The sequence below is a fragment of the Kwoniella dejecticola genome, chromosome 11 (genome assembly GCF_000512565.2).
Source record: "Kwoniella dejecticola CBS 10117 chromosome 11, complete sequence".
NCBI lineage: Eukaryota > Fungi > Basidiomycota > Tremellomycetes > Tremellales > Cryptococcaceae > Kwoniella > Kwoniella dejecticola.
Window position 1 is genome coordinate 1,097,573 of NC_089311.1, and position 24,146 is coordinate 1,121,718.

Genomic DNA, 24,146 nt, shown 5'->3' on the forward strand with positions numbered 1-24,146 from the left:
GTAGGTCCACTTCTGCATCGACCATTTAAACGCTGCGCTGACTCAAATTCAGCATCATCGTCAAAGCTTAAGGCAACTCATGAACCTATGTCCGGCTCAGAATACGGATCAGAGTCCGACTACTCGTCATCAGATGTGACGGAGGACGAAGATGGTGATGAGCTCACCCCGGCGCTAGATGCTGCGATTCTGAGAACTCTCAGCAAGATCAAGAGGAAAGAGGGTGTCTACGGGCAGGAGGATGTCCTGCAGGAGGAATTGAAGAGAGCTCAAGAGAAAGCACAGGCTAAAGGGATCAAGACAAATATAAGCAAGAAAGTAGCGGAGAAACCGTATTTGCTTCAAGATTATCACAGAGCGAAACTGCTTGCGGGGGATAATGGGGGAGATGACGAGCAGGAAGATGAGAAACCCCTGACTTATGTTGAGTCTCGACGGAAAATCCAAGAGGATGCGATAACAGCTTTCAAATTGCTTGCCGATGACGAGTCTGATGAGGAGGGCGATTTCATCACCAAGCGAGAAAAGGGCGAAGGAGAAGATGATATGGAGGAGGCAGAGTATAGGCAATTCTTACTTGAGATGGGAGGTGGGGAAGATGAGGTCAGAAAGATCCTAGGCATGGGGGATCAGCCTATCTCAACAACCTTAGTAGAGGAGTCAATAACGGGTGACGAGAAAGCGGAGAAGACGGAACCCATTTCGAAAGCCGAAAAAGCAGAGCAGAAAGCCAAGAAAAAGGCCAAAAAGGAAAGAAAAACGAAGAACGATGATGAATTCCTCATGAAGTGAGTCTCATCCCGCATCCGATGGCTGTCAAGGCTGATGAATCGGTGTCAGTTATATACTGAATCGAGGGTGGATTGATCGATCCGAGAAGTATGTACCGACATACAAAGAGGTAGTTGGAGATGACGAATCAGATGAAGAAGAGACAGAGAACAAGCCGAAAGCTGGACCATCAAGTCATCCGTGGGGTGAATTGGACGAGGAAGACGAGTTCGACGATAAGGCAGATGCTTTCGAAGCAGAGTACAACTTCAGATTCGAAGAGCCGTAAGTTGCGATCCGCTCGACTTGATTATACAAGAGCTTGATGACTGACTTTGTCGCGTGCGCAGTGGTGGCTTTGACATATTATCGCATCCTCGACAGATAGATTCGCTTGTGCGAAGACCGGATGACGCACGTAAATCGAAACGAGCTAGAAAAGCTGAGCGTAAAGCCGCGGAACGAGCCGCTCAAGAAGAATCTTTGAAAGCCAAGAAAGGTTCCAAGCGACGAGAGATGGAAAGAAGCATGGCAGCGCTGAAAATGGATTTAGCGGCTGAAGGGGTTGAAGGCGAGGTCGACTGGGATTCGCTGGAGAAGGTACTTGATGGCGAATGGGACGAAAATGAATGGGAGAAGGTGGTTGGTGGAATGTTGAGCAGAGCAGGAGAGCAGGAAGACGAGAATGGAAAGCCCGTTTGGGATGACGATATCGGGGATGCAGAGTATGATGATCCCGAAGAAGGTGGGCAATACCCATATGAGCAAGCGGAGGATACGGATGTCGATGCGGAGCGAACATATGACGTTGAGGAAGAAGGACCCATAAATATGGTAAGTGCCTCGTCAACGAATTGGTATAAAGTGTCGTGCTTATACTGACGATTGGGTATTCTTCACCAGGACGCCGACTTCATCGACGAAGAGCCAAGCAAGAAGAAACGAAAGAAGGACAAGAAGAAGAAAGGCAAAGCCCTCGAGGTCGAAACCGAGATCGACCCTAAGGTGAACGGCTTGACAGTTGCGGACAAAGCTAAGAAAGTGAAAGAAGCGATGGAAGAATACAAAGCGTTAGATCACGAAGACATGATTGGAGATATGCCTACCAAATTCAAGTACACTCATTCAGCTCCTGTATCATTCGGTTTGACACCCGCGGAGATATTGTTGGCCACGGATGAAGAGCTGAACAAGGTCCTTAACGTGAAAAGTATCGCACCTTACAGGAAAGGTGGCATAGGGATGCAAGGTAGAGGTCTAGGCAGCCGAGTGCGAGAGCTCAAGGAGGACCTGAAGAGGCGAAGATGGGGTCAAGACGATAAGTCGTGGAAGGAGAAGGGTGCGGAACATGCTGCGAACAAGGATGGAAAGGGCCGAAATGCAGGTGGGGGAGGAGCCGAAGGCGGGGAGAAGAAGAGAGCGGGGAAGAGGAAGGGTAAGAAGGAGAGGCAGAAGGCTGCGAAAGCGGCGGAAGAGGCGCAGACCCAGGCCGAACAGTAGCATTTCCGTCCATCTTCTTGTATTCACTCTCATGCATGTCGGATCGCATCTTGAGTCAAGCGTCTCACGGACCTCGGAGAACGCTCACATTCCAAATCCTTTCCGTGAGCATCGCGCGCCTTGTCGAACATGCATTTGCGTCCTGGGGTTCCTTCGGAAGCTGTACATAGACGCCTCACGTTATAGTCCCCTTTCAGGGGACTCAGCAGGTGCATGGCTCTGCGTGTGCGTTCGTGTTTTCTTTCGAGACATTCAGCCGCACAGGCCTCAAGTGCCTGAAATTCTATAAACTCTTATGCATCGGTCATGAGGAGATATTGTATGTGCGGCTCCACCCATTCAGTCACACAACTATCGATACCGGTCATTCTTATTATCAGCTATGCACGGGATAGATCCGAGCACATCAGAAACACTCTTGCAGAGGCCTATCCCTTCCACTGGTGAATACCAGAACGAAGTCTCCCCAACCGAATTTCCTCGCTTTCTGTCGTTCAGCCGGCACAGAAGTTGTATCCCGCGAGTCTGTGCAAGCTGGGCGCATCAGCTCGAGACCGAGTGTGAACACGACTCCAGACATGAGCTTGCTTACGGAGGATGAGAAATGGGCTATTGTTGCCGAGAAGATGCGGGACACTACCAATGATCTGCTGGATCTCGCTGATCAATTCAGGAAGATTCGTGCTGGATTACAGGCCATTGACATGCGAGTGAGTGGATGATTCCGGTTCATTTGAGTCTACTACTTGAATTCTAATCCGACTGTGCGCGCAACCGGGAGACGTACAGCGCAGTCACCAGAGACGGCGGTCCATTACCAAGTAAGATCGAGGTCAATGGCAAGATGTGTCCTGATGATGTGCCAGAGGTATGTTCTGCCTGGCCACTCAGATGATCACTAGATAATAAGACAGTATTGACTGATACAAACATTATTTGCTCTGGTTGCAAAACAGAAGTACCGCGACTTGGCTTTCTTCGATGACATTATGAACCTGCCAACCCAATATCTCGACAGGTGGCTTGCTTTCCACGGGGAGAACCTCGATGTCTTAAAAGATCAGGATCATCTCGATAAGGCTAAATTACTTTACGTCCTTCGATACGGGACGATGAATGACGCCGTTCCACGGTACGAGGAAGCACGAGATCAGGCTCGAGAACAATCTCAAATCAAGAAGAAGAAATCCATCAAAGACACGCAGAGTGTACACATTCTTAAGGACAAGAGGTCTAGGCGTACAGTCAAGTGAAATCACTTATTCAGTTTCATCCGATTTCTTCTGTACTATAGTATGCACTATGTTGTCTATAATGAGCATGACGGAGATATACATACTCTACAGCTCACCGTCACTAAGACCGTAAGGGTTTGCAAACACGCGATTGCGAAACAGGGGCGGAGAAGGGTGAAACAGTGTGTGAGTGTGTGTGAGGAAGATGCGCACATGAATGAGCGTCGTCAACGTCAATTCAACTTTTCCTTCTGGTTGTCTGTGGAAGGATCAATCGATCTACCGGTCAACCCACCCGCTGGCAGGCAGTTTGAACCAGACGCTCTCATCGACTCCATCATGTCCTTAGAATCCAATAGCTCCTCATCTCCAACCAACATAGAGTCGCTCTCAGAGGCAGAGCAATGGGCCATCGTCAAACAAAAGATGATCGCGATCACGCGTCAATACGACGAGATGGCAGCCAAAGTCAGCGGGATCTCAGAGCGCGTGCGCTCCTTGAGGCTACAAGTGAGTACTTATAGTACCGGCGCTTGCATCGATAGAGTACAGTAATTGTCCTTGATCAGTGTATCAAAAAAGCTTTTCCTGATTTTGTTACTCAGCTGGTGTTCAGCGAAGTAACTCGTGATGGTGGACCTTTACCCCCTATAGTCGAGGTCAATGGCAAGGAGTATCCTGATGATATTCCAGAGGTGCGTTTTCCCATATTCGATCACAAGCCTAGTCATTTGAGAATGCCAAGCCGAGTTACAGTAATACCTTCACTGAGCAGAGATATCGTCACTTATCATTCTTCGAAGATCTCATGGACCTACCAGCAGAATACCTCGATAAGTGGCTTACGTTCCACGGAGAAATCCCTGATGACAGTATGGATCATCTCGAAAAAGCTAAATTGTTGTTCGTCCTTCGACACGGGACGATGAATGACACGATCAGGAGATACGAAACTATTCGCGATCAGAATCGATCTCGTGACGAAGCCGAGCGTAAGAAGAGGAATATCGCGGCTGCTCAGAATGTAAAGGATCTCAAAGAGAAGAGGCCTAGACGTGGACTCAAGTAGATGTACATCCCCCACGTCTCCTAACGACCCACGACGTCTGCATGTCTGTGTCGTACATGATCATGATGAATGATTTCGATGTATCGATAGCGCGAGGGTCGCATGTTTGATATCACTCACAGCAGAGAAGACGATGCTCGCTTAGCGTATAATGCGAAGACGTATGTGCAGGACCAACGACCTGCACTGATGGGGGGTGTCAACATCTCGAGACAGTCTCAGCGGCACATGAAGGTAGACTCTGGAAAGGGAAATGGCTTTTTTGGCTACAGTAGTTGCGATGACTTATCTCGTCGACTTCTATTGCACTGCTCTGTCATAAATAAGACCTTTAATCGTATGACATAAGCTAATTGTCCTTACGACATATGCACCCCTGTCCGAACTCCAGCGCATTTGACCAGTCCAGCTGATCATCTACATCTACAAAACAGTCCTACCTATACCAAAAACCAATGCACCCACTACACTCAATCCTACATATAATCCCTTTTTGAGATCCAGAGAGATCACAGCAGCAGAATTCAGGCTCGACGAGGAGACTTTGGCTGTTCCTCCGCTGGTCACGCTGGCCGTTGCTCCACTGCCGGCAGTCACAGTATTCGTAGGTGCCGATACGCCGTTGAGAGAAGCGGCAAGGTTGAAGGGCGCGTTCGAAGCTGCGTCGTAGAAATCCAATAAGATGTGATTCGGGTTGCGTCTAGATTATGTTCTTGTTAGCAGTTGATACTCTCGCACGAAAGAAATCGACCATAGCATCGAACAAAAAGTAAGACTGCAACTCACCCCCACAAGCTGACGCAATTGCCTACGTGAAATCCGATACTGCCGTCCCCTGATTCCGAGTTTGTGACGTTCAGTTGATCTTTGTTGGGGATCCAGAATTGAGTGCCTCCGAGAGCATACGACTATGTACGGAGCAAATGCGGACAATGTTCAGCGATGAAGATGACAGGTTGACTGGGAAACGTAATCACTCACGCTGTCGAGGTAATGGTTAATCAGATACATCTGCGCACTGGGCTGACCGGATGTTCGATTCACCGAACAGCCAAAGGAAGCGTCCACGACGTCTGGATGGTACAGCCGCTAAGGTTAGCTCGCTCCTTCACCGTTTGAGACGTAAGCAGACTTGTGAAGAGGACACTGACTATAGGCATCCTCCCACATATTACTAAATTCATCGATCAACCGAGGCTCAGTGTCGAAGTTCGCTTGGTAGTCCAAAAAAGCGACTACAGTTTTCTTCTGATCTATCAATTCGCCCAGAGTAGGCCAGTCACTGAGCCCGATTGCAGAGGACGATGGCTGATACATGTATTGATCTATGCCTGAAGAGGTGAGGATGGAAGAATAGGTGGAGACGGGGAGATTTTCGGGATTAGTGAGAACGATCGTAACGACTATCAGGAATGATGTCACGGGAAAAGTTAGTAAATAGATCGCATGATGCAGACCGAAGAAGACTGGCTCACCATCGTTGGGGTTAGAGGAAACCCATGATACCACTTTTCCAAAGTAGTCTGATAGTAATCCGCCATCTTGTAACGACTAAAAGAGCATTTGATCTCAGCGTAGTCCTCACAGTATTGCTGTTGATGTATGAAAGCGCTTACACAAGACGTGTGACACAAATGCACACCATCACTTGCATTGTGACTGTAACAGAGACAACGTCAGCAAGTCCAATACGTTGCATCGTCCAGGCGATCCTTGCGATACTTACGCTTGTAGTTGTAGCGTCCTTATACCATCATTCTGTGTGATCACATGATTTAGTATGTTGGTTCCGCCTAAGTCCTGAGAAGGATAGAGCGACTGACCAATTGAGCAGTCACATCCTTGTCCTGATTATCCGCTAAACCATCGCCGACCGCATAACTGTCATGCGCACCTATGAAGGTGACATTGGAGTATTGTCTGGAGCACAACTCGGCATGACCGTTACAGGTGTCTGCTGCTAACGTTGAGCTGATTAGAGCGAGAGCGGTGACTGGTAAGAGCGAGAATGATAACATCGTGTGATGCAGTTGTAGTCTTCGTGAAGAGGAATAATGCGATTCTAAGATATGTCCAATTTGTATATGGGATAATTCGATCGTGCTATGCTATGTTCTGCTTGAACCGCCAAGGCCGAGGTGAAAAGAAAGTAATAGAATGCGGGAGTCGTTATGCAACTCGATCGAGAATACGTCGTCAGGTTGGAGGGCCGTAGCCGTAGATGTGCGATAAATGATCGATGCTCGGATCCTGTTATGAGAGTAGGGAAGGGTCGTACCAAGAATCGCGATTGAAATTCCGTTTCGAACCTCCTTTCAAGCCTCTGGTAAGATGATCGTCGCCAAGTATACGAGTGCGTTGTGTCGTACCGAGAATTCGTGAATGGATTTACAAGGGGGAGTGATCCAGTCAAAGAATGTATATATCTTCTCAGTGATGTGGGAAGTGCTGTGAGATGTAATGGTGCTATGTAGTATCTACGCTGTTATGCTATGCATATGCTGTACTCGTAATTATCTCTTGTTCTGTTGTTCTTTTCGATTTTCCTGTGCCCGAGCTGCGCCTTGACTTTCTTTTTGCTTTTGGTGAAATAACAAACGCGCTTTCTTGGTACAGCACAGCGTGTTATGCACGTGGACTTCCCTTGACACTTTTCTGCGAGATTTGCCACCCAAACAAGGGGCCGCAGAGATGCATGTTCAATGGGGGCAGGGAGCTGCAGAACCACACTCAGCTGCTGCAAATCAGGCTGATCACGTATACACGTCAGGATCCTCTGCGAGCGTCGCCTCATGATGTTCGAGAGTTGGCGAGGCGAGTTACTGTGAGGCACAATTGCAGCAGAAATAGGTCAATCCGTGGAGATCTACGATAGATCCTTTGACAGCTGTTTACCCCATCATTTGTCCTCAATAGATCACCTGACAATCGATATCCATCTATTCCCCATCGCATATGCTCTCCTAAATGCTTTGATCAACAAAGCAGCAGATTCATCTATTTCTTACCGAAAGCAGTCTTGGATAAGTTAGCTGTAAACAGCGCGCTCATGATCATAAGCCGTTCTAGACCTATTGCCCCAACAAATTGATTGTTTGCGCTTTGACCTCGTGGCAATCTGGCTCTACCGCGTCATAGGCATCTAACTCAGTAACCGGCCGAATACATAAACTTCTTTCGACTTTTTCCACCTCGAGACCATATACCATATACTCATCCAACACATATCCATGACAAGACAAGCAACATAGTACAGTAGACCTCATCCATGATATAAATCCCTTCACGCTCATTCAGCCTACCCGCCCAATCTTGCATGCCATCCAACTCACCGTACCCCTCTTTCACCGCTCTTCCTTCATTTTTACGGACCGCTCCAACACACGTTTGATCGCCACCACCAAATTAAATCGCCCTACTCCACCTAGACTTCAAGCCGTGTCGACCCAATGACTGCCCTCTCACCGTTCAGGTATCTGGCAGTAGCAAGGTACCTAGTGCATAGATGGGTAGACTCGATACCGACTATCAAAGGGAAAGGGAAAGCCAAAGCAATCCAGCATATACGGCAGAAACAATCGAACTTAGCTTATGACAATCGTATATTAGCTGCTTCAGCAGGCTTAGCATCGCATTCCTCGTCATCAGCCAACCCAGATATTCCCCTAGCTGGGCCTTCTCGTCTACCTTATAATGATCCTCACGGCCACAGACCGCATCATCATAAACACCACAAACCCAATGTCAAGTTCCCTACGTTAGCACCGGACCCAAAATGGCCTGATGGACCGAAGGAAATATTCAGGTTGATGAATGATGAGAGGTTGATGGTTGGTGGAAAGATAAAGCCACCTAGAGAGACTGTCGTACTATGCCACGGTGAGTTCTCCTTTTCTCCTCACAGCGACCAGCTCCTGACTCGATCATTCAATCGACCGCCTCTCCTGATCCTCTCTTTTCGTCATCAGCATGGAAGCTGACCAGTCGTAACTTGCCTTCAGGTCTATATGGCTTCTCAACAGCTACTCCGATACCGCTCTTCCCTTCGCTCAAATTGCATTATTGGGCAAATGTCTTGGAAGTCTTGCGCAATAAAGTCGGGGCAGACGTGGTGGTCGTAGGAGTCAAAGGGTGAGCACTCGTCATTCTCGGTAGGCATAGGCAATGAGCTGACTCTCGACTGGTCTTACGCAGTACTGGCTCTATCAAAGAACGTGCCGAGCAAATGCATACATTCCTGAAAGACACCTTACCGAAAGGTACAGGTGTCAATTTCGTAGCGCATTCTATGGGCGGTCTAGATTGTCGATATCTCATCTCCACCATCAAGCCTACTTCCTATACACCTCTTTCCCTCACCACAATCGGAACCCCTCATCGCGGATCTCCATTCATGGACTGGTGCGCTGCCAACATAGGAGTCGGATCCGTCGCGGCAGCTGCGACAGCTGCTCTGACGGGTAAAGCTAAATCGCTTCCGCCATATTCGATGAAATCACCATTATTGTCCCGACCTCTGCAAGATGCTTCCGCGAAGCAGAAATCAGATGCATTCGGTTCATTAGCAGCTGGATTGACTTCTTACTTGCTGTCAATATTCGATTCTCCAGCTTATTCCAACTTGACCACGTCTTTCTCACGCGATCAATTCAACCCATCCACCCCAGATTCACCCTATGTCAAATACACCTCAGTAGCTGGGCGGATTTCGAAAATGTCAGTCCTCCACCCCTTGTGGTTCCCGAAATTAGTGCTTGATGCGGCCGCCGAGAACGGATATGCGGAAGACTCTTCGAACATCATACATGGACCCAACGGGAAAAGGAGCTACGAAGGGAATGACGGTCTGGTCAGTGTCAGTTCTGCCAAGTGGGGTGAATACTTAGGAGCGGTAGATGAGTGCCATCACTGGGATCTACGAGGAGAGGGTGGTCTCTTCCCGCAAGGATTAGGTAATAACGATCATTCCAAAGAAAAGAAGTTCGAGAAGGAAAAAGAAGACAATTGGCTCAGTCATGAAAGTGATGAGTTTCCTTCGAAACACGGAGTGAATCAACATTTGGGCCTGAATCTGAACTCAAACTTGTTGACGAATCCTAAGGAAGCCGTCGAAGAGGCGCTACAAAATTTTGAAACTTCCAAGAACAAGAAGGAGTATGAGAATGACGGTAAAGCTGGAACCCCTCCCAAGGCTGCGTCAGGACGTGGAAAAGAAGGACAATCATCATCGTCTTGGGATATAGCGCAAGTCGGCCAAGTAATTGACTGGGTGACAGATTTCTTACCTGGAGATGGGGATAAGAACAAGAATTCGGAAATTAGCAAGAAACAACTTCAGGACGCTACGCTTGAGAAGGCTCAGCAGGACAATGAGAAGGTCAATGAGAAGAAGAAAAAGGAGAAATTCGATTTGGCGAGGTTCTACGGTGGACTGATGATCAAATTGCGGGAGGATGGATATTAGGGGGAGAATGGAATAGAGCATGAGAGAGGAATAGAGGATGTCCCGCGGCACAGTAGGACTGGTGCGGAACAGATATACAAGTAGAGGATACAGTAGGTTTCAACACACTTGCGATCACATTGCATCATCAACAACAATCACAAAGCACCTCACATATATCTGCATATACTATATACACCTTACTTCAACGTTGTACATTATCGCAATCAAGGATATACACACCTTGCACATGTATTCGATTAGTCATTGGGCGTAGTCTTCAATCATCAATCACCGGTAGTCAGGACATCAAATAAGAGAGTAACGCTATGTACAGAGCATGCAACACGAAAGATCAGTCGAAGTCTTAATCTGATGGGTGGCAGAACAGGACTCTGATTGTTTTCCGTGAATTAGTGTGTGCTCGTATGAGTAGTCTTCGATTTCTTGGCGGATTCAGCTTCCTGCTTGATTCTGACCAAATCTTCTCTTCCGATGTGCTATAAAGTAGGATCAAAGACCATCAATCAGTCCCCAAAGCCCAGAGTATCATGTAAGTCATATAGAAGAGCAAAGCTTCGGTTGGCAAGCTAACACTACTACTGTAAGCTGACTCACCCTTTTATCGCATAAATCCCTGAATGTCGAAGTTTCATCATCGAACAGTCTTAGGGGCGTATCAAATTCTTTGACTTGGCCTTTATCAAGTACCAGGATACGGTCGTAATACGCTACAGTCTGCGGTCGGTGCGCGATCGAAAGCAGCTGCAACGAACACGGTGACCGGCAAAGCCAGGTCAGCCAGGCATCATCATTCCAGCACCGTGTACGAATAAGGGTCAAGGTAAATCTCCGCTACTGTAAAATTGTCGGGATAGGCTTACAGTCACATCACTGAATTCTGTTTGGATGATACCCTGAATCAAAGCGTCCGTCTCTGGATCTACCGAGCTGGTAGCCTCGTCCAATAAGAGGATCTTACATCGGCGCGATAATGCCCGGATAAGCGATACTGTCGAGAGGTACCGTTGTACCATCAAGGTCGGATGCGTCAGCTCACGAAGTCTCATTCAGTATGAAAGATAGAGTGAGTGAACACTGATGCGCAAGTCAGTGAAAAGGCCGTACAGAGTTCTTTCTCGCCAGCACTGAAATTCGATCCCTCAGGAGCCACGGTCGAATCCAGCTTCAGCTTGTCTCGAAGGTTGGCCGAGACTCTCGGATGGTTTCGGATTAGGTTCAAAGCCTCGTTTAGCTCTGCGTCGCTCCGAGAAGAGGAAAAATCGAGGTTGTCCCTGATGCAGCACAGGTGGCATTCAGCGGGATGCATTTCAGCTAGCCGACTTTGGTTGGCGTCCTGGAAGGATTGAGGCGGTTAAAAGAGTGTTACCTGATCGTGCCTGCGAACAAGAAGGCGTCTTGAGGTATAATAGCTATTCTAGAGCGGAGCTACGACCAGATCAAGGAGCATTGATCAGCCAATTAGCCATCAGCTCGAATCGACCCCACTCTTTTTGCGGAGTCTGTACTGTGCGCCGATCCTGCCATCTGTCCCGGCATGAGGAGGGAGTGACTCACTGTCTCCAAACCCAAATCTTTCAGATTGACCCCATCAACCACGATCTTACAACTATCAAGCTCGACAGTCCTGAACAGAGCCTGAGCCACACTCGACTTCCCAGCTCCGGTCCTTCCTATAATACCGATCTTCTCCCCTGGTCGAATTGTAAAGCTTAGATCGTTCAATACCACTGGTAGCTCAGGTCTATAACGCAGACACACTCTATCGAACTCGATTGAACCTTCGCGAGGCCATTCATCGAATTTCGGATCGCCATGAACAAAGGGAAGAGCTTCTGAGGCGAGGGTGTTGTAATGATGTAAACGTTCGACGCAGTTCTAGCAATTAAACCGTGAAATGTCAGTTCAACATGTACGTGAGGTGGGACCGGTGAGTATGATCGTTAGGATGTTGACCTGCCGCCACTCACCATATCTTGTTCGCATTGAGCCCAGAGAGGCACGAACAAAGTGAAGACTGACAGCCAGTACAGATTAGAGGTACGATACTTTTCACTGGGAGATCACTTGGCGTATAGCTGGACACAGGATGGACTTACTGTATGCCGATTGCAAAGCATACGTGAATACTACCCCGAATCGCTCAGGCGAAACGTGGTTCCGGTTGACGACGCCGATAATCCCAATGAGCTATTCATGGCGGTAGACATGATTAGCATGCTGTACTGCATGCTGCCGAGCTACCTTGTCGCAGCAGGAGTGCATCAGAGCTTATGAGAGGACTTACTAGGATGATACCTTGACTGAGAGCTTCCAATCTGACAGATAACCATCTACAGCAAGGTTGCATCAGCATCCTCACGAACACACTAGTCGTTTTCCTTTGAGAGATACCTTTGGCAAGTAATCTGTAAGTTTGGGCGAATATATGTGATCGGTCAGTATACACACTCCGTTGAGTACGGGATGTCACGACCTACGGTCAATATGTAAGCTTGCTGAAGTTTTGAGCAAAGCGCTGATTAGCTGTTATTACCTTCTCAAAGTGGAACACTCGGTGATTTTCGAGGAGCTCAGTACACTCACTTGCTCTTGGTTCAAGCCATGCTGCAACCGACTTTGGAATGTCTCTTGCCTACCAAATGCCCTGATGACCGCCAAACCTGCAAGCTGTTCGTGGTGCACGAATCGTCACAGAGGTTAGCGAAGCTTGGAGTATATCTATGCAGTATGCGGCGTGAGGCCACTCACTTGCTCGCTGAAGGCGGTATACCAATTACTTCGGATCAACGATTCTACTCTCTTCAATTCTCTCGATGTTTTCGTGTAAAATGCGGTGCACAGGTACTGACATCTACCGCTCAGTGCAAGCCAACGACCGGAAGGTACCGTCATTCCTCGACCATATCTATTGAAATTCACTCACGAAAGCGCAACCTAGTGGAATGAACATGAAGCCTAGCCATGGGTATGTGTAGATGATTAGGCCCATTGTACCGACGATGATGAGGGTGTTGCTGATTAGTACAGTGTGAGTACGGCAAGTCCGATCAAGCCACAGAATCAGTCACCTGAGTATTGAGTACAGTATAAGCCACACTCACCTGAGCAGCTGATACCATATCATAGTGAAGCGGTCATCAAGGATCCGAATATCTGCACAAATACGTCAGCGGATCCGGATAGAACATATTGGGAGGGACAGAACGGGGGCGTATATATGTAGAGACTTTAACACGACTTGCCTTTGGATAGTCGACTGATTATTCGGCCAGTCTAATCGAATGAGAGTCGCAACAGCGACGTGAGCCCAGATAGCACCGAGTGAGCGATAATGTACTGTGGCGTTTCACCAACGAGACTTACAGGTGTCTGATCATGCCATGTCACCGGACTCCTCATGACCGCGTTCCAACCTCCGTTGAAAAGGTTGAACGAGGCTCTCATACCCGCCAGAGCTATGGAGAAGACGGTAGCGAACTGAATTACATACAGGAAAGCAGGTGAGCACATCGCGTTGTCAATATGACACACCCCCTGATAAAAAGTGGGGAATCGGAGTTGCCACTGACGTTGAACAATGCTTGCGCCGCACCAAGACCTGATACAGTCGAAAAGATCAGCTCAGCCGCGATCAATAGGCAATAGGCCAGTCACCAATGGGTTGTGAGAAAGGAAGGACTCGCTTACCGCCGTAGACACCCATATATTCACCCTGGCTAAACCCATCTATGCTTGATCCCGTCCAAAATCCGAGGAACAGTGAGTTACCAATTGATGACGCTTGAGTGAGAAGGAGAGATGCCGAACAGAGCACTATGTAAACAGGGGAGTCCAAGGCACCGAAATATGCCTTGTAAGTACCCCAAGTCACATTACCGGTGACCCGTTCTTCGTCCATGAACTCTTTTGTATCATTCTCATCCGTTTTCGTATTTTGAGGTCGCTCTTCGGACTTGTCCTCCGGCAGATCTGCCCCATCTTCAGCCTCGATTTCCTTTGATGAGCTGCTCCGCTGATCATCGATCAATTCCTCAGCTGGTCGCTGCTCAGTATCTGTATCGACTTGCTGATCGTGCTTCTCGATAGCGCCGAACTCGTTCATCAACGAGCGGAATATCCCTTCTTGACTTCTCAATTCCTGGTGAAATCCCCAATTGATCATCAGAATTCGGTCGCCCTCCTCTGTAGCTGCCTAAGCATTGCTGCCAAACGTTGGACCGGTGCAGACTCACATTATATGTCCCCTGTTGTACAATCCGTCCCTCATGCTCTGACACTCGGTCCATGACCAGCACTAAATCGGCCTTTGGCAGAACATCCAGATGATGCGTGACCAAAATCCTTGTCCTGTTGGCGAACGGTCCATTAAGTATGCAATTCTCAAGCAGGTGATGTCCAACTGCCGCGTCGACCGCTGATAAGGGATCATCAAGCAAGACAACTTCCGACTGATCAGATGCTGCTCGCGCAAGGCATAGCCTTTGTCGTTGTCCACCTGAAAGAGTAATACCTTTTTCGCCAACTGTCGTTCTGCCATATCGACGCAATGGTTTAGCGATAATTGAAATAAAGTCGGTAATTAAGGCTGCTGACGATTGTGTCATTATGTCGCAGGACTTACCGGTCACCTTGTTCCCAATTTTCAATATCGGTCTGTAGCGCACAGGCAAAGACAGTCTCGTCAATGTGTTTTTGATCGATGTCGACCTCATTGGAAGCGAAAGTGATGTTATCTCGCACGGTTCCTGACTGGACCCAAGCTTGTTGCGGCACTAAAGCAGGCACATCGGAATCGTCAGCTGTCTATGCATGAATTTGTGCGATCAGTGTCTGCCACATTCCTCACCATATCCGACTCTGCCACCGAACGAGACGTGTCCATTGATTCTCCGCACCTCGTTGATCAAGCCATGCAACAGGGTCGTCTTTCCCGTTCCGACTCGCCCAACGACACAGACCAGCGCACCTGAATGAGTTGGTGGTACAGAATGACTATTCAGCGCGGCCCTCAATTATCAATCCATCATTTATCTTACTGACCTCGTGGAATCTTCAAATCAACGCCACTCAACGAAAAAGGTATATCTAGATCCTCTTCATCTGGATCTACGTCCATTGGCAATCCAAGCTTCTTCCTTTTGTTCGTTTTTGCTTTCTCGATCTTGGCTTCCGCTCGCTTCTCTTTGCGGCTCTTTTCCACATTCTCTCCCTTGATTGCTTCCCCTTGAGCTTCAGTTTTGTCGCCACTCTTGTATTTCGGGGATGGGTCATATCGGAAATCTGCTTTGACGTCGATACCACATTCCAACTCCGGATTGATGTTGAGCGTATCCTCCAGCTCATCAGCCTGAAGTCGCAGTCTCTCATGTCAGCTACAACAAGGTTCGTTTCGGGGCGGACTTGCAACTCACCTTGAGAGTTCTTCGAATCCGGCGCAATGAGACCGTCATATCACCCACGGCAGCCAGAGTCATTGGGAGAAGAGTGATGGGGACTCGGATGACCGAGAACCACTGTAAGCCCGAGAAGATGACCGAGGCAGTCAACTCGTGTCCGGTCAGACCATACGTAACGAAGGTCACTATGCAGCCGACCGAGACATCAGCAGCATATAGCTCTTGAGTGTGCTGTATACTGTAAGCTGTTCAGCTTTCTCTCACTCACAGATAGCGGCAAACATAGGAATAACGTTTAAGATTGCGGTCATTGCGGCTCTCAGCAATGCTTTGCCTCTAAGATTGTATAACTCATCTCGACGAATATCGGATACCTTTTGGCCGAAGAATCGCTCATATGCGTATGACTTGACCGCTCGCACGTTATTGAGAATTTCCGTTAGAAGTCTGACTCGCTTGTCCGTATGTTGTTCTTGTCGATCGCTAAAGACCATGAATCTTCGGACCATCCACCCTATTTCGCGATATAGCCATGTATCAGGACCTTCATCAGTTTTCTTGATGAACGAGTGGAAGAGGATCCAGTCATCACTTACACTGTGTGGGTCCAGCGATAGCCAATACCTATCAGACCATTCTGTGTCAGTACGAGCAGTGCTCTCAGGGCTCGATGCAATTACTTGTCCGCGTCGAATCGACTTACAGCGACTCCCACTAAAGCTGAATATCCAAGATCGTAGATCAAGAGAGATACACCCGAAGTGATCGTGATTGGGTCGATGACGAGGTTGGCGAAAGTCGTCATCGCCCACTCCTATTCGAAATCCTGAGGGTCAGCGTCTTGGATGACTTTCGCGTTGGTGTGTTGGTTTTCTTGTACTGACAACTATGTTACAGTCTGACGATACCAGTGTGATTAGACGACCGTTATCCATCTCGTTTCTTGCTTTTCCCGATAAACGCCTATGCCGACAGGCCAGTTCAGCTTACCCTTGGACAGCCGACTCACGAGGATATCAGAAGATCGACAAGTTGGGGGAAGAGACTTACATGGACTTCCTGGAAATGAGATCTACAAGCTGAACATACAAAAGGTCACGTAAGTAGGTGGACATCAGAACGGACGCACGAAGCTCAGCTTACCGCCATTTTCAGTTGAGATCCCATGACAAATTCCGTTTGATCTCCTTTGAAAAACAGTAAACTAGGCACAAACTGCATCACGAAGAGCCCAATTGCTAGACCAATTCCATGGCCCACACTCTGGGGTACGGCGAGTCCTTCGAGAGAATCTCCATTTTGCTGTGCGGTATGGTAAGTATGCGACGTTGTCAAAAACTCGATAAGCTTCTTGGTGATTAGAGGCGCAGTGACCCGTAATGCCTCTAAAGCATACCAAGATCAATGCTGTTTCACCGGAAAAAACCTATTCAGGAGTATTGAGGAATGGACTTACGTCCAGCAATGCTGAAGATGACAGCTGTCCAATAAGGCCGCCAGAAAGCGAAGTATCCAGCATACCATAGGCTCATATCGTATTCCTTTCCATCCTCGATCGCCAGGTTGTCATATGCTATCTTCTTGGCTTTATTCATCCCGTAGAGACGAATATGCTCTGGTTCTGGCTCCCCCAGCTTCACCTTGGGGTGGTTGCTTCGAAAGTCGCCTTGACTACTCTCGTGTTTTTCTGTTCTAGTCTGATCAGATGCTCGTTTCTCGGTGTACTCGTATGTCTTTTCGTTACGAGGAAGCTGCTCATTGAGTGACGTTGTATTGGCATCGTCTTTGGATATCTTGGGACGTCGCGAAGGCGGCATGCGGCGCATGAAATGCTTTTGCAGTCTCTCGGCGTGCTATGTGATGTATACATCATAAAGAGTGTCAGCGCTCTACAACAACAAAGAAGCTGTTCCGAAACCCATGTCAATTACCGTTTGACATTCGAGATTCTCGTTCAGACCCCACAGGTCTACATGACGAGGTCTGTCAGCAAGAGCATCCGTCGTACGGTAGATGGAAAAGATGAACATGCAAAACACCTACCTTCGATCTGCAACGGTCGCGAATATCCCACTTTTAGCATAGGTGATATCCAGGTGTACAAGAAACGAGAAAAGATGTTGGCGTGTTCAAGCGGTATTGTCTCATCCTGGAAGACAGCTTCGGGAGCAGGTGAGGGCTTGTAGAACGGCACAGGCATACCCGACAGCTGTAACTGAGTTCACGTTGTCTCGTTGCGTAAGCGAAGGGGTAGTGCAGAACTGCAAGTGGGTGGCAACTTGGGCGAGGAAGGGGGTTGTTCAGGGTAAGGGGAACTCGTTAGACCAAGAGATAAGAGGAGAAGGCTCAGAGATGATGCCAGTCAAAACTGTCAGTGGATATAAAGATCTAAGATGATCAGCTCCAACGACTGGACCGTCCGACAAGAAGTCATTTCGAGTCATCGAAATTCTCAATAGATCTTGATACAAAGGAGCTACTTCACCCACTCCTGGAGTCTGCTACCAGTCGAGAATCGTCTCTCCTTTCTCAAGTAGCTACCGTCGCTTGGAAGTCCGACTTTAACGGAGGCTTCGATCGAAAGGAAATTGCCTCATCTCGTCATACGCTTCTTGGACCTGGATCTGGGTCGAGATTCGAAGCTTTACGACTCGGCCACTGGTCGTCTTGCTTGTCGGCTTCAAGAAGCATGTTCACAGAAGTGTGCATTTGGTACGAGCGGTTGAGTAACCTTGCAGTGCGAAGAAAGGCGTACTTGAGGCGACTGAAGCCAATCACTGTTCAGCCGATCTCACTGCCCGATCTTATCAGTGACCGGCTTGATTGACTTGTCCACGTCAATCCGCATATCGATGAGAAAGGTCTTCTCATCATTCACCCCGGAGGGAGACCGTGGACATCGGAAGGTACCACGAGTGAGTGCTCATATGAGAAAGCGAAATGCTTTGTTAACGGTCGCCTTACCTACGTTTAGTGGCGGAGCTCGACATGGTATATTACTTCGGGTCAGTGCATCGGTGGTCCTTGCAATCATGCCACGATTGAGTCCAGCTAACGTTCATATAGTCGTTACTTACGGTGCTTGGACCGAGGCATTTGTCTACGTGAGTCGAGTCTCCGTAGTTCAAATCGTCGAGTTCAAGTAAGAATACGCTCAATATCTTGCGCATCGCGCTGCAGATGGTTGGCGTACCAGTCATACCCTTTCGACTGGAAGATCTAGGTTACACCCACATATCAACCAAGTCCTCCTGGTTCCTCTTCGCCTACTGCATAGCCATATCAGTCTGTAAGTAAGCACAGCGTCGCGTCTCAGCGAAAAAGATATCCTGTTTTGTTCTGTTTGGTCATGGGCGAGCGAGCCACAAGCTGATCATGAGGATTCCGCTTCAGATACTCTGCCGAACGCAATTCTCCTCGACAGGAAGTTGTGGCGCCGAGGTCCGATGATAATCGCCACTTGCGCCATGCAATTGTCCCTGTTACTTCTGATCTTGGTGAAGCGATACTGGGTGATGATTCTAGCTAGGATCATCCAAGGATTATCATGTACAGTCATTTGGTCGGGTAAGTCATATGCCGAAAGCGTACAGCACAACACGCTGTGGCACCTTTCTCCCGTAAACACGAGTGAGCGGCGATCAAGAGCTAATCCTCGCCCTCGCACTCTGACAGTTGGCTTCGCTCTAATGTGAGTCAATAAAATGTTTTCAGGTAGATAAGAGAATGACTATCAGGTTATGCAATATGAGCCAGTTGCGAGAATGTCGATAAGAAGATAATTGGTCGACAGCTCGGAATAGCCTTCACAGGGAGTCATCTAGGCAACGTAGTTGTAAGTGTCAGAACCTCAGCTCACGTACTACAGAGAGTTCTTCCCGGCTCACGATGAGGATTGGTAGGGTCCAGCAGCGGGAAGTGGGCTGTACACGGCATTCGGCTGGAAAGGCCCTTGGGTGCTTTGTATGGGGGTATGCAGTATCGAGCTTCTTGCTAGATGGCTCGTTATCGAGCAAAAGGACATCCCAATGGCGAAGCAGGAACCGGAAGTCCCGCTAGAGACGATACCACAAAGGGGTGATGCCACTAGCCGCGTTGTGGCGCCGAGCAGGCAGAATCCGAGCGAAGAAGAAGAAGAAGAAGTACAGCGACATGGGACGCCAGATAAAGGGACAGCGCAAGTCAAGAAGGAGAAAAAACAATTGTCGCCTGTGGAAGTTATCATAACCCTGTTCTCGATTCCTCGTAGCCTAACTGCGATCGGGGTCAATTTTGCTTCTGGCATGATCATAGGCGCTATCGATCCTACGTGAGTCATCATTACGTTCGCTCTTCTGCTGTTCCTTCCAAAAAAAAAAAAAAAGAAGAAAAACTAAACTGAGTCGTTTGATCGTTTATGTGGTACTGTAGCTTGACTTTGCGATTCAGAGACGAGTGGGGTAAGGATTCGCATTTTGTCGGTCTTGTCTATCGTAAGTGGTTTTCATCTTACAGTATTGCAGTTGAGCAAGTGTAGGACTTAGTTCGGGCCAGTGTCCATACGTGTATCAATACGATTACCCGGAAGGCGACTGATTTTGGATTCTTTTAGTGGCGACCATCGCACCTGTCCTCTTCACTGGGGTTGTGACAGGTCATCTAGCCGACAGATTCGGTGCGGAGTGGCTAATTCCCACTACGTCGCTGTTATCGGCACCGTTCTGTTTATTGATGATTCTCAAGAAAAGTATTATCGGGTTCATCATTTCGTTTGGGTTCATGAGTAAGTCCCACGTGAAAGTCCTGTGATGCACTGTTTTCCTTGTGAAAACGTATCGTCTAGATGCTTCGTCCAGCTAATCAATTAACGAGTTCTTCTAGATCTGTTCTTGAATTGTACACTCGCTCCGATCGGGGTCGAAGTGTCCGCTGTAACTAGGGACAACGTGCGTTCTGTATCATCACGACTCACCATACTCCAATGGACTCGCGCGTGCAGTGCGATCTGATGCAGATCTTTGTTCGTAGGAAGGAATTAGCGAATTACATCAATTCGCAGCCCTAAATGTAGCTTGGGGCAAGTGGGTCCATTCGAGGGCAACTTGAAAATGCTGATCGTTCCGACGTATAGCCGCACCGACAGCTATAGGAACCATCATAGGTGGTCAGCTGTACGATCGTGTCGGCTGGACATCAATCTGCTGGTAAGCTTGCCCTCGCCTTCTCTATGTGTGTGAACCATACTGTAAGAGCGGTCGGTCGGTCGATCGATTTGAGCACTTTTACGCTGTCAGTCTGGGCGCTGGGGCTGAGTCAAGCGCATACGGTCTTGCGTGCAGATTCTGCTTCGCTTGTTGTATCAATATAATCCCAGCTACAGTAACTTATACAGGTGGTCCACCTTTACTTCGGAGAGGTCTTACCTACTGTCGAAGATCGAGCAAGACTTCCACTGGATAAGCTATCATCCCCAGGTAGTTTTGATCTTGCTAGAAGAGTCAGTAGGCGTGCATTCGTTGGTTAGCAATTATCCCATATTCCCACAAAATATTCTGCAATGCATATGATAAAACTTGTGATACAATATTTCAGAATCATTCATTGATCTCGTTACACTAGATCCCGCCCGTCCGTCTTCGCGGCGTAGCAGAAGACCTCGATCCAGCTCCTATACCCGCACTCCTCGGTGTATATGCCACGCCCATCCCTCCGATCTTCGGCGTGCGCGATACAGCTTCCGATCGGATTTTTTCCGCTTGAGCACGGTCTCTCCTGTGTATCAAACGTAATATCAGTATCATCGATTTTTCCCTCGCGATCCGTTACGATGAATAAAGTATTGGTTTGGTCATCTTTACTCACTCTTCCCTCTGCTTGGCCATCTCTGCTTCCATCTCAGTCTTCTTGCTGAAATCCTGGTTCGCTCTGGCTCGTGCAAGAGCATCGAAATTCTTTTCTCGGATAGAGAAGAATACACTTCCCAGCTCGGCTAAAATATGCTCTATCAGCTGAATGTCAAGTTGTCAGAAGCAGAAGATAGCTTACCCAGCCAGTATGGGTCGACGGACGTCACACACAGCATGTATTCTGCGGGATGTCAGCTTCACATGACTACGATTGAGCTGTACCATATGCTCACGTTTTGAGGTAAGAACCACTATAACTGATGTCAGCTTAAACACTTTATGGACTCCCGTCGATCACTCACATTCATGGTAAACGACATAGTCAGGCATATCTACGACAAAGTCAGCACACCATTCAATATAGTCTAGATTGAAATTGGCGTACATCCAAGACCATACAAGGCACTGGTGGGGTGCAAGACGCAAGGCAGCTACATGATGACATCAGTTTGTTGCTTCTGGTGCTCTAACAATATTGCTGATGCTACCACCCACTCCAGTCCTGACGTTCATGTACTCCCCGATACCTTTCACTCTAGCAGCTTGATGGAAATATCCAGCCGTAATACATTTTCTGCAAGGGCATAAGCTTGTCAAGCCTGGATGACAACAAAAGCAATGAAGCTTACCTGACAATATCCCAATCAGTCCCTACGGAAAGAATTTCCATTTTCTGCTGTTTCATGATATCTTCCAGTTGTCCTCTGACTTCACGTGCTTTCCGCATGAGTTTGGGATGTAAGAAATGCTTCATACACCATCCGTCAGAGTAACTAATCCCATTCAAACGCGATTAGCTGCCAGTCTCCTCGATATTGGCACTGAACACGGATGGGATGGTTGCTCACCCATTGGATTTCCATTGAGTATAAACATGTAGTAACGTCAAATGATCACTCTCCGGCACGAAAAACTTCTCCCTGGCGGCATCCGATTCTTCAGCTCGTTGAGGAGGTCGATAGAAGACAGACGGGACCGATAACATCGAGACGATGGTGAGCATCTCCGAGGAACACTTGTACTCCGTAGCTACGATCAACATCTTCGCTAAGGAAGGCTCCATCGGGAAATCCGACATTTTTCGACCTTGGGAAGTCAGATCACCAACATTGTCGAGTGCCGCAAGACACCACAGCTGATACATCGAGTTGAGGATGTTCTCTTGCGGAGGAGGGTCCATAAAATCGAATTCGAGCAAATTCTTCACACCAAGCGATTTAAGTAGTAATACCGTATTGGCCAAGTTCGTACGTTGGATTTCGGGGATATTGTTCGGGAACAGCTCGTTTAGGTAGGCGGTCTCGGTGAATAGCCGATAACAGAATCTATGCCACTAATCAGCACTACGGCTTTCATGCGAGACTTCGCTTCTACTCACCCTGCACCAGTACGTCCTGCTCGACCCGTACGTTGGCCCGCATTCGCTTGACTGATAGGCGTTATTTGCAATGCATCCATACCGACTTTCGGATTGTACACCTTCAATTTGGAGTATCCCGCATCGACCACGTATAAGATACCATCGACTGTAGGACTATCAGCGAGACTCACCCCGTTGATGATATACAGCAAACTCACCCGTAAGAGATGTTTCGGCAATATTCGTTGCCACGACTACCTTTCTCCTGCCGTCCGGAGTAGGCGAGAAGATCTTAGCTTGCAGATCAGCTGGCATCTGCGAGTATATTGGGAGTACCGCCAGAGGCGGGGCATCATCAATCTGTTCCAGACGCTCTGCGAATTAATGTCAGCTCTTTTGACCTTATGAGAGGTGCAGACTCCGGCTTAAACCCACCTTCTATCACTTGACATGTGCACTCGATATCCTCTTGACCAGTCATGAACACCAGTATATCACCCTGAGGACTGGACAAGTGTATTTGTAAGACCTGCTTGATGGCGCTGTCTACGTAGTCTTCGCAAGGCGATTTCGAATGGAAGATCTCGACAGGGAAAGTTCGTCCAGGTATAGTATACGTTGCTGCGTTGCCGAAGAAACGAGAGAACTACGGTGTAGATTGGTCAGACAGGGCATCGCTCTTGTCATGTCCTAATTTGATATGACAACTCACCTTGTCCGCATTCATGGTCGCTGAAGTGACAATCAGTTTCAGATCTCGTCGCCTCGTCAGGACTACAAGATCACATGTCAGCAACATCACTGAGAGGGCACAGGCCCTGACCTACTTTTCCTCAGCAGACCCATCAGTATATCTGTACTGAGCGATCTTTCGTGGGCTTCATCCAGGATGATCACGCTATACCGATCCAAATCCCCTTCATTTAGCGATTCTCGTAGCAGAACACCATCGGTCATGACTGTGACAATATCAGCATCTTATGGCATGTGGGATCGGGTGAGCTCACACTTGATCTTGGTATCTTTAGACGTGCAATCTTCGAATCGGATAGCATACCCAACGGTTTCACCCAATTGACACTATTTAGGACGGTGTCAGCTGGACTGCACTGTATCTCGACGAGAGGAAAAAATAGCCTACCTCCATTTCCTCGCTGACTCGCTTAGCTACCGACATAGCAGCCACACGTCGAGGTTGGGTGCACCCTATCAGGCCATTCCCACAATACCCATCTTCATAGAGGAATTGACCCAACTGCGTCGTCTTTCCCGACCCAGTCTCTCCGATTACAATGAGCACTACCGACAAGGACATCAGCTTTGTGCCACCCACCACGTTCGATACAGAATCAGCTCACCTTGATGATCTCGTATCATTCCCATCAACTCCTCTCGTACCGCAAAAGCAGGCAGATACTCTCTTTGTTCCCGTAACGTCCGAGTTTTCGCAAAATTCGAAACGC

At 48.2% G+C, this 24,146-nt stretch overlaps 7 protein-coding genes across 7 annotated transcripts; 5 read left to right on the top strand and 2 right to left on the bottom strand.

The window, feature by feature from the left end:
• Positions 1-87: 87 nt before the first annotated feature.
• On the top strand, positions 88-2,271 carry I303_108544 (uncharacterized protein; the record flags this gene model as incomplete). The annotated part of the gene is made up of 4 exons (XM_018410406.1): positions 88-788; positions 841-1,056; positions 1,122-1,605; positions 1,675-2,271. 4 exons carry the CDS (start codon positions 88-90, stop codon positions 2,269-2,271), a joined length of 1,998 nt encoding a protein of 665 aa, XP_018260215.1.
• Positions 2,272-2,849: 578 nt separating this feature from the next.
• On the top strand, positions 2,850-3,524 carry I303_108545 (uncharacterized protein; the record flags this gene model as incomplete). Its single annotated transcript, XM_018410405.1, has 3 exons — positions 2,850-2,981; positions 3,053-3,139; positions 3,228-3,524. The coding sequence occupies 3 exons, from the start codon at positions 2,850-2,852 to the stop codon at positions 3,522-3,524; spliced, it is 516 nt and encodes a 171-aa protein (XP_018260214.1).
• Positions 3,525-3,845: 321 nt separating this feature from the next.
• Positions 3,846-4,575, top strand: I303_108546 (uncharacterized protein; the record flags this gene model as incomplete). Its single annotated transcript, XM_018410404.1, has 3 exons — positions 3,846-4,016; positions 4,112-4,201; positions 4,282-4,575. 3 exons carry the CDS (start codon positions 3,846-3,848, stop codon positions 4,573-4,575), a joined length of 555 nt encoding a protein of 184 aa, XP_018260213.1.
• Positions 4,576-4,998: 423 nt separating this feature from the next.
• Positions 4,999-6,593, bottom strand: I303_108547 (uncharacterized protein; the record flags this gene model as incomplete). The annotated part of the gene is made up of 8 exons (XM_018410403.1): positions 4,999-5,275; positions 5,362-5,483; positions 5,557-5,648; positions 5,727-5,978; positions 6,051-6,126; positions 6,192-6,234; positions 6,302-6,333; positions 6,399-6,593. The coding sequence occupies 8 exons, from the start codon at positions 6,591-6,593 to the stop codon at positions 4,999-5,001; spliced, it is 1,089 nt and encodes a 362-aa protein (XP_018260212.1).
• A 1,431-nt stretch (positions 6,594-8,024) lies between these two features.
• On the top strand, positions 8,025-10,039 carry I303_108548 (uncharacterized protein; the record flags this gene model as incomplete). The annotated part of the gene is made up of 3 exons (XM_018410402.1): positions 8,025-8,454; positions 8,577-8,706; positions 8,770-10,039. 3 exons carry the CDS (start codon positions 8,025-8,027, stop codon positions 10,037-10,039), a joined length of 1,830 nt encoding a protein of 609 aa, XP_018260211.1.
• A 392-nt stretch (positions 10,040-10,431) lies between these two features.
• I303_108549 (uncharacterized protein) lies at positions 10,432-17,638 on the bottom strand (the record flags this gene model as incomplete). The annotated part of the gene is made up of 32 exons (XM_065969860.1): positions 10,432-10,518; positions 10,637-10,783; positions 10,903-11,030; positions 11,147-11,313; positions 11,409-11,467; positions 11,597-11,917; positions 12,010-12,056; positions 12,139-12,229; positions 12,327-12,372; positions 12,491-12,537; positions 12,626-12,709; positions 12,791-12,886; positions 12,966-13,056; positions 13,144-13,195; positions 13,285-13,315; positions 13,406-13,519; positions 13,612-13,640; positions 13,730-14,180; positions 14,275-14,572; positions 14,664-14,814; positions 14,889-15,008; positions 15,083-15,389; positions 15,454-15,623; positions 15,707-15,952; positions 16,035-16,062; positions 16,142-16,252; positions 16,323-16,401; positions 16,489-16,517; positions 16,582-16,823; positions 16,895-17,291; positions 17,370-17,407; positions 17,482-17,638. The coding sequence occupies 32 exons, from the start codon at positions 17,636-17,638 to the stop codon at positions 10,432-10,434; spliced, it is 4,461 nt and encodes a 1,486-aa protein (XP_065825932.1).
• A 652-nt stretch (positions 17,639-18,290) lies between these two features.
• Positions 18,291-20,785, top strand: I303_108550 (uncharacterized protein; the record flags this gene model as incomplete). The annotated part of the gene is made up of 14 exons (XM_018410400.2): positions 18,291-18,353; positions 18,413-18,443; positions 18,505-18,542; positions 18,619-18,727; positions 18,832-19,005; positions 19,114-19,129; positions 19,195-19,273; positions 19,341-19,747; positions 19,849-19,910; positions 20,030-20,200; positions 20,299-20,363; positions 20,446-20,498; positions 20,587-20,621; positions 20,757-20,785. 14 exons carry the CDS (start codon positions 18,291-18,293, stop codon positions 20,783-20,785), a joined length of 1,332 nt encoding a protein of 443 aa, XP_018260209.2.
• Positions 20,786-24,146: the final 3,361 nt, after the last annotated feature.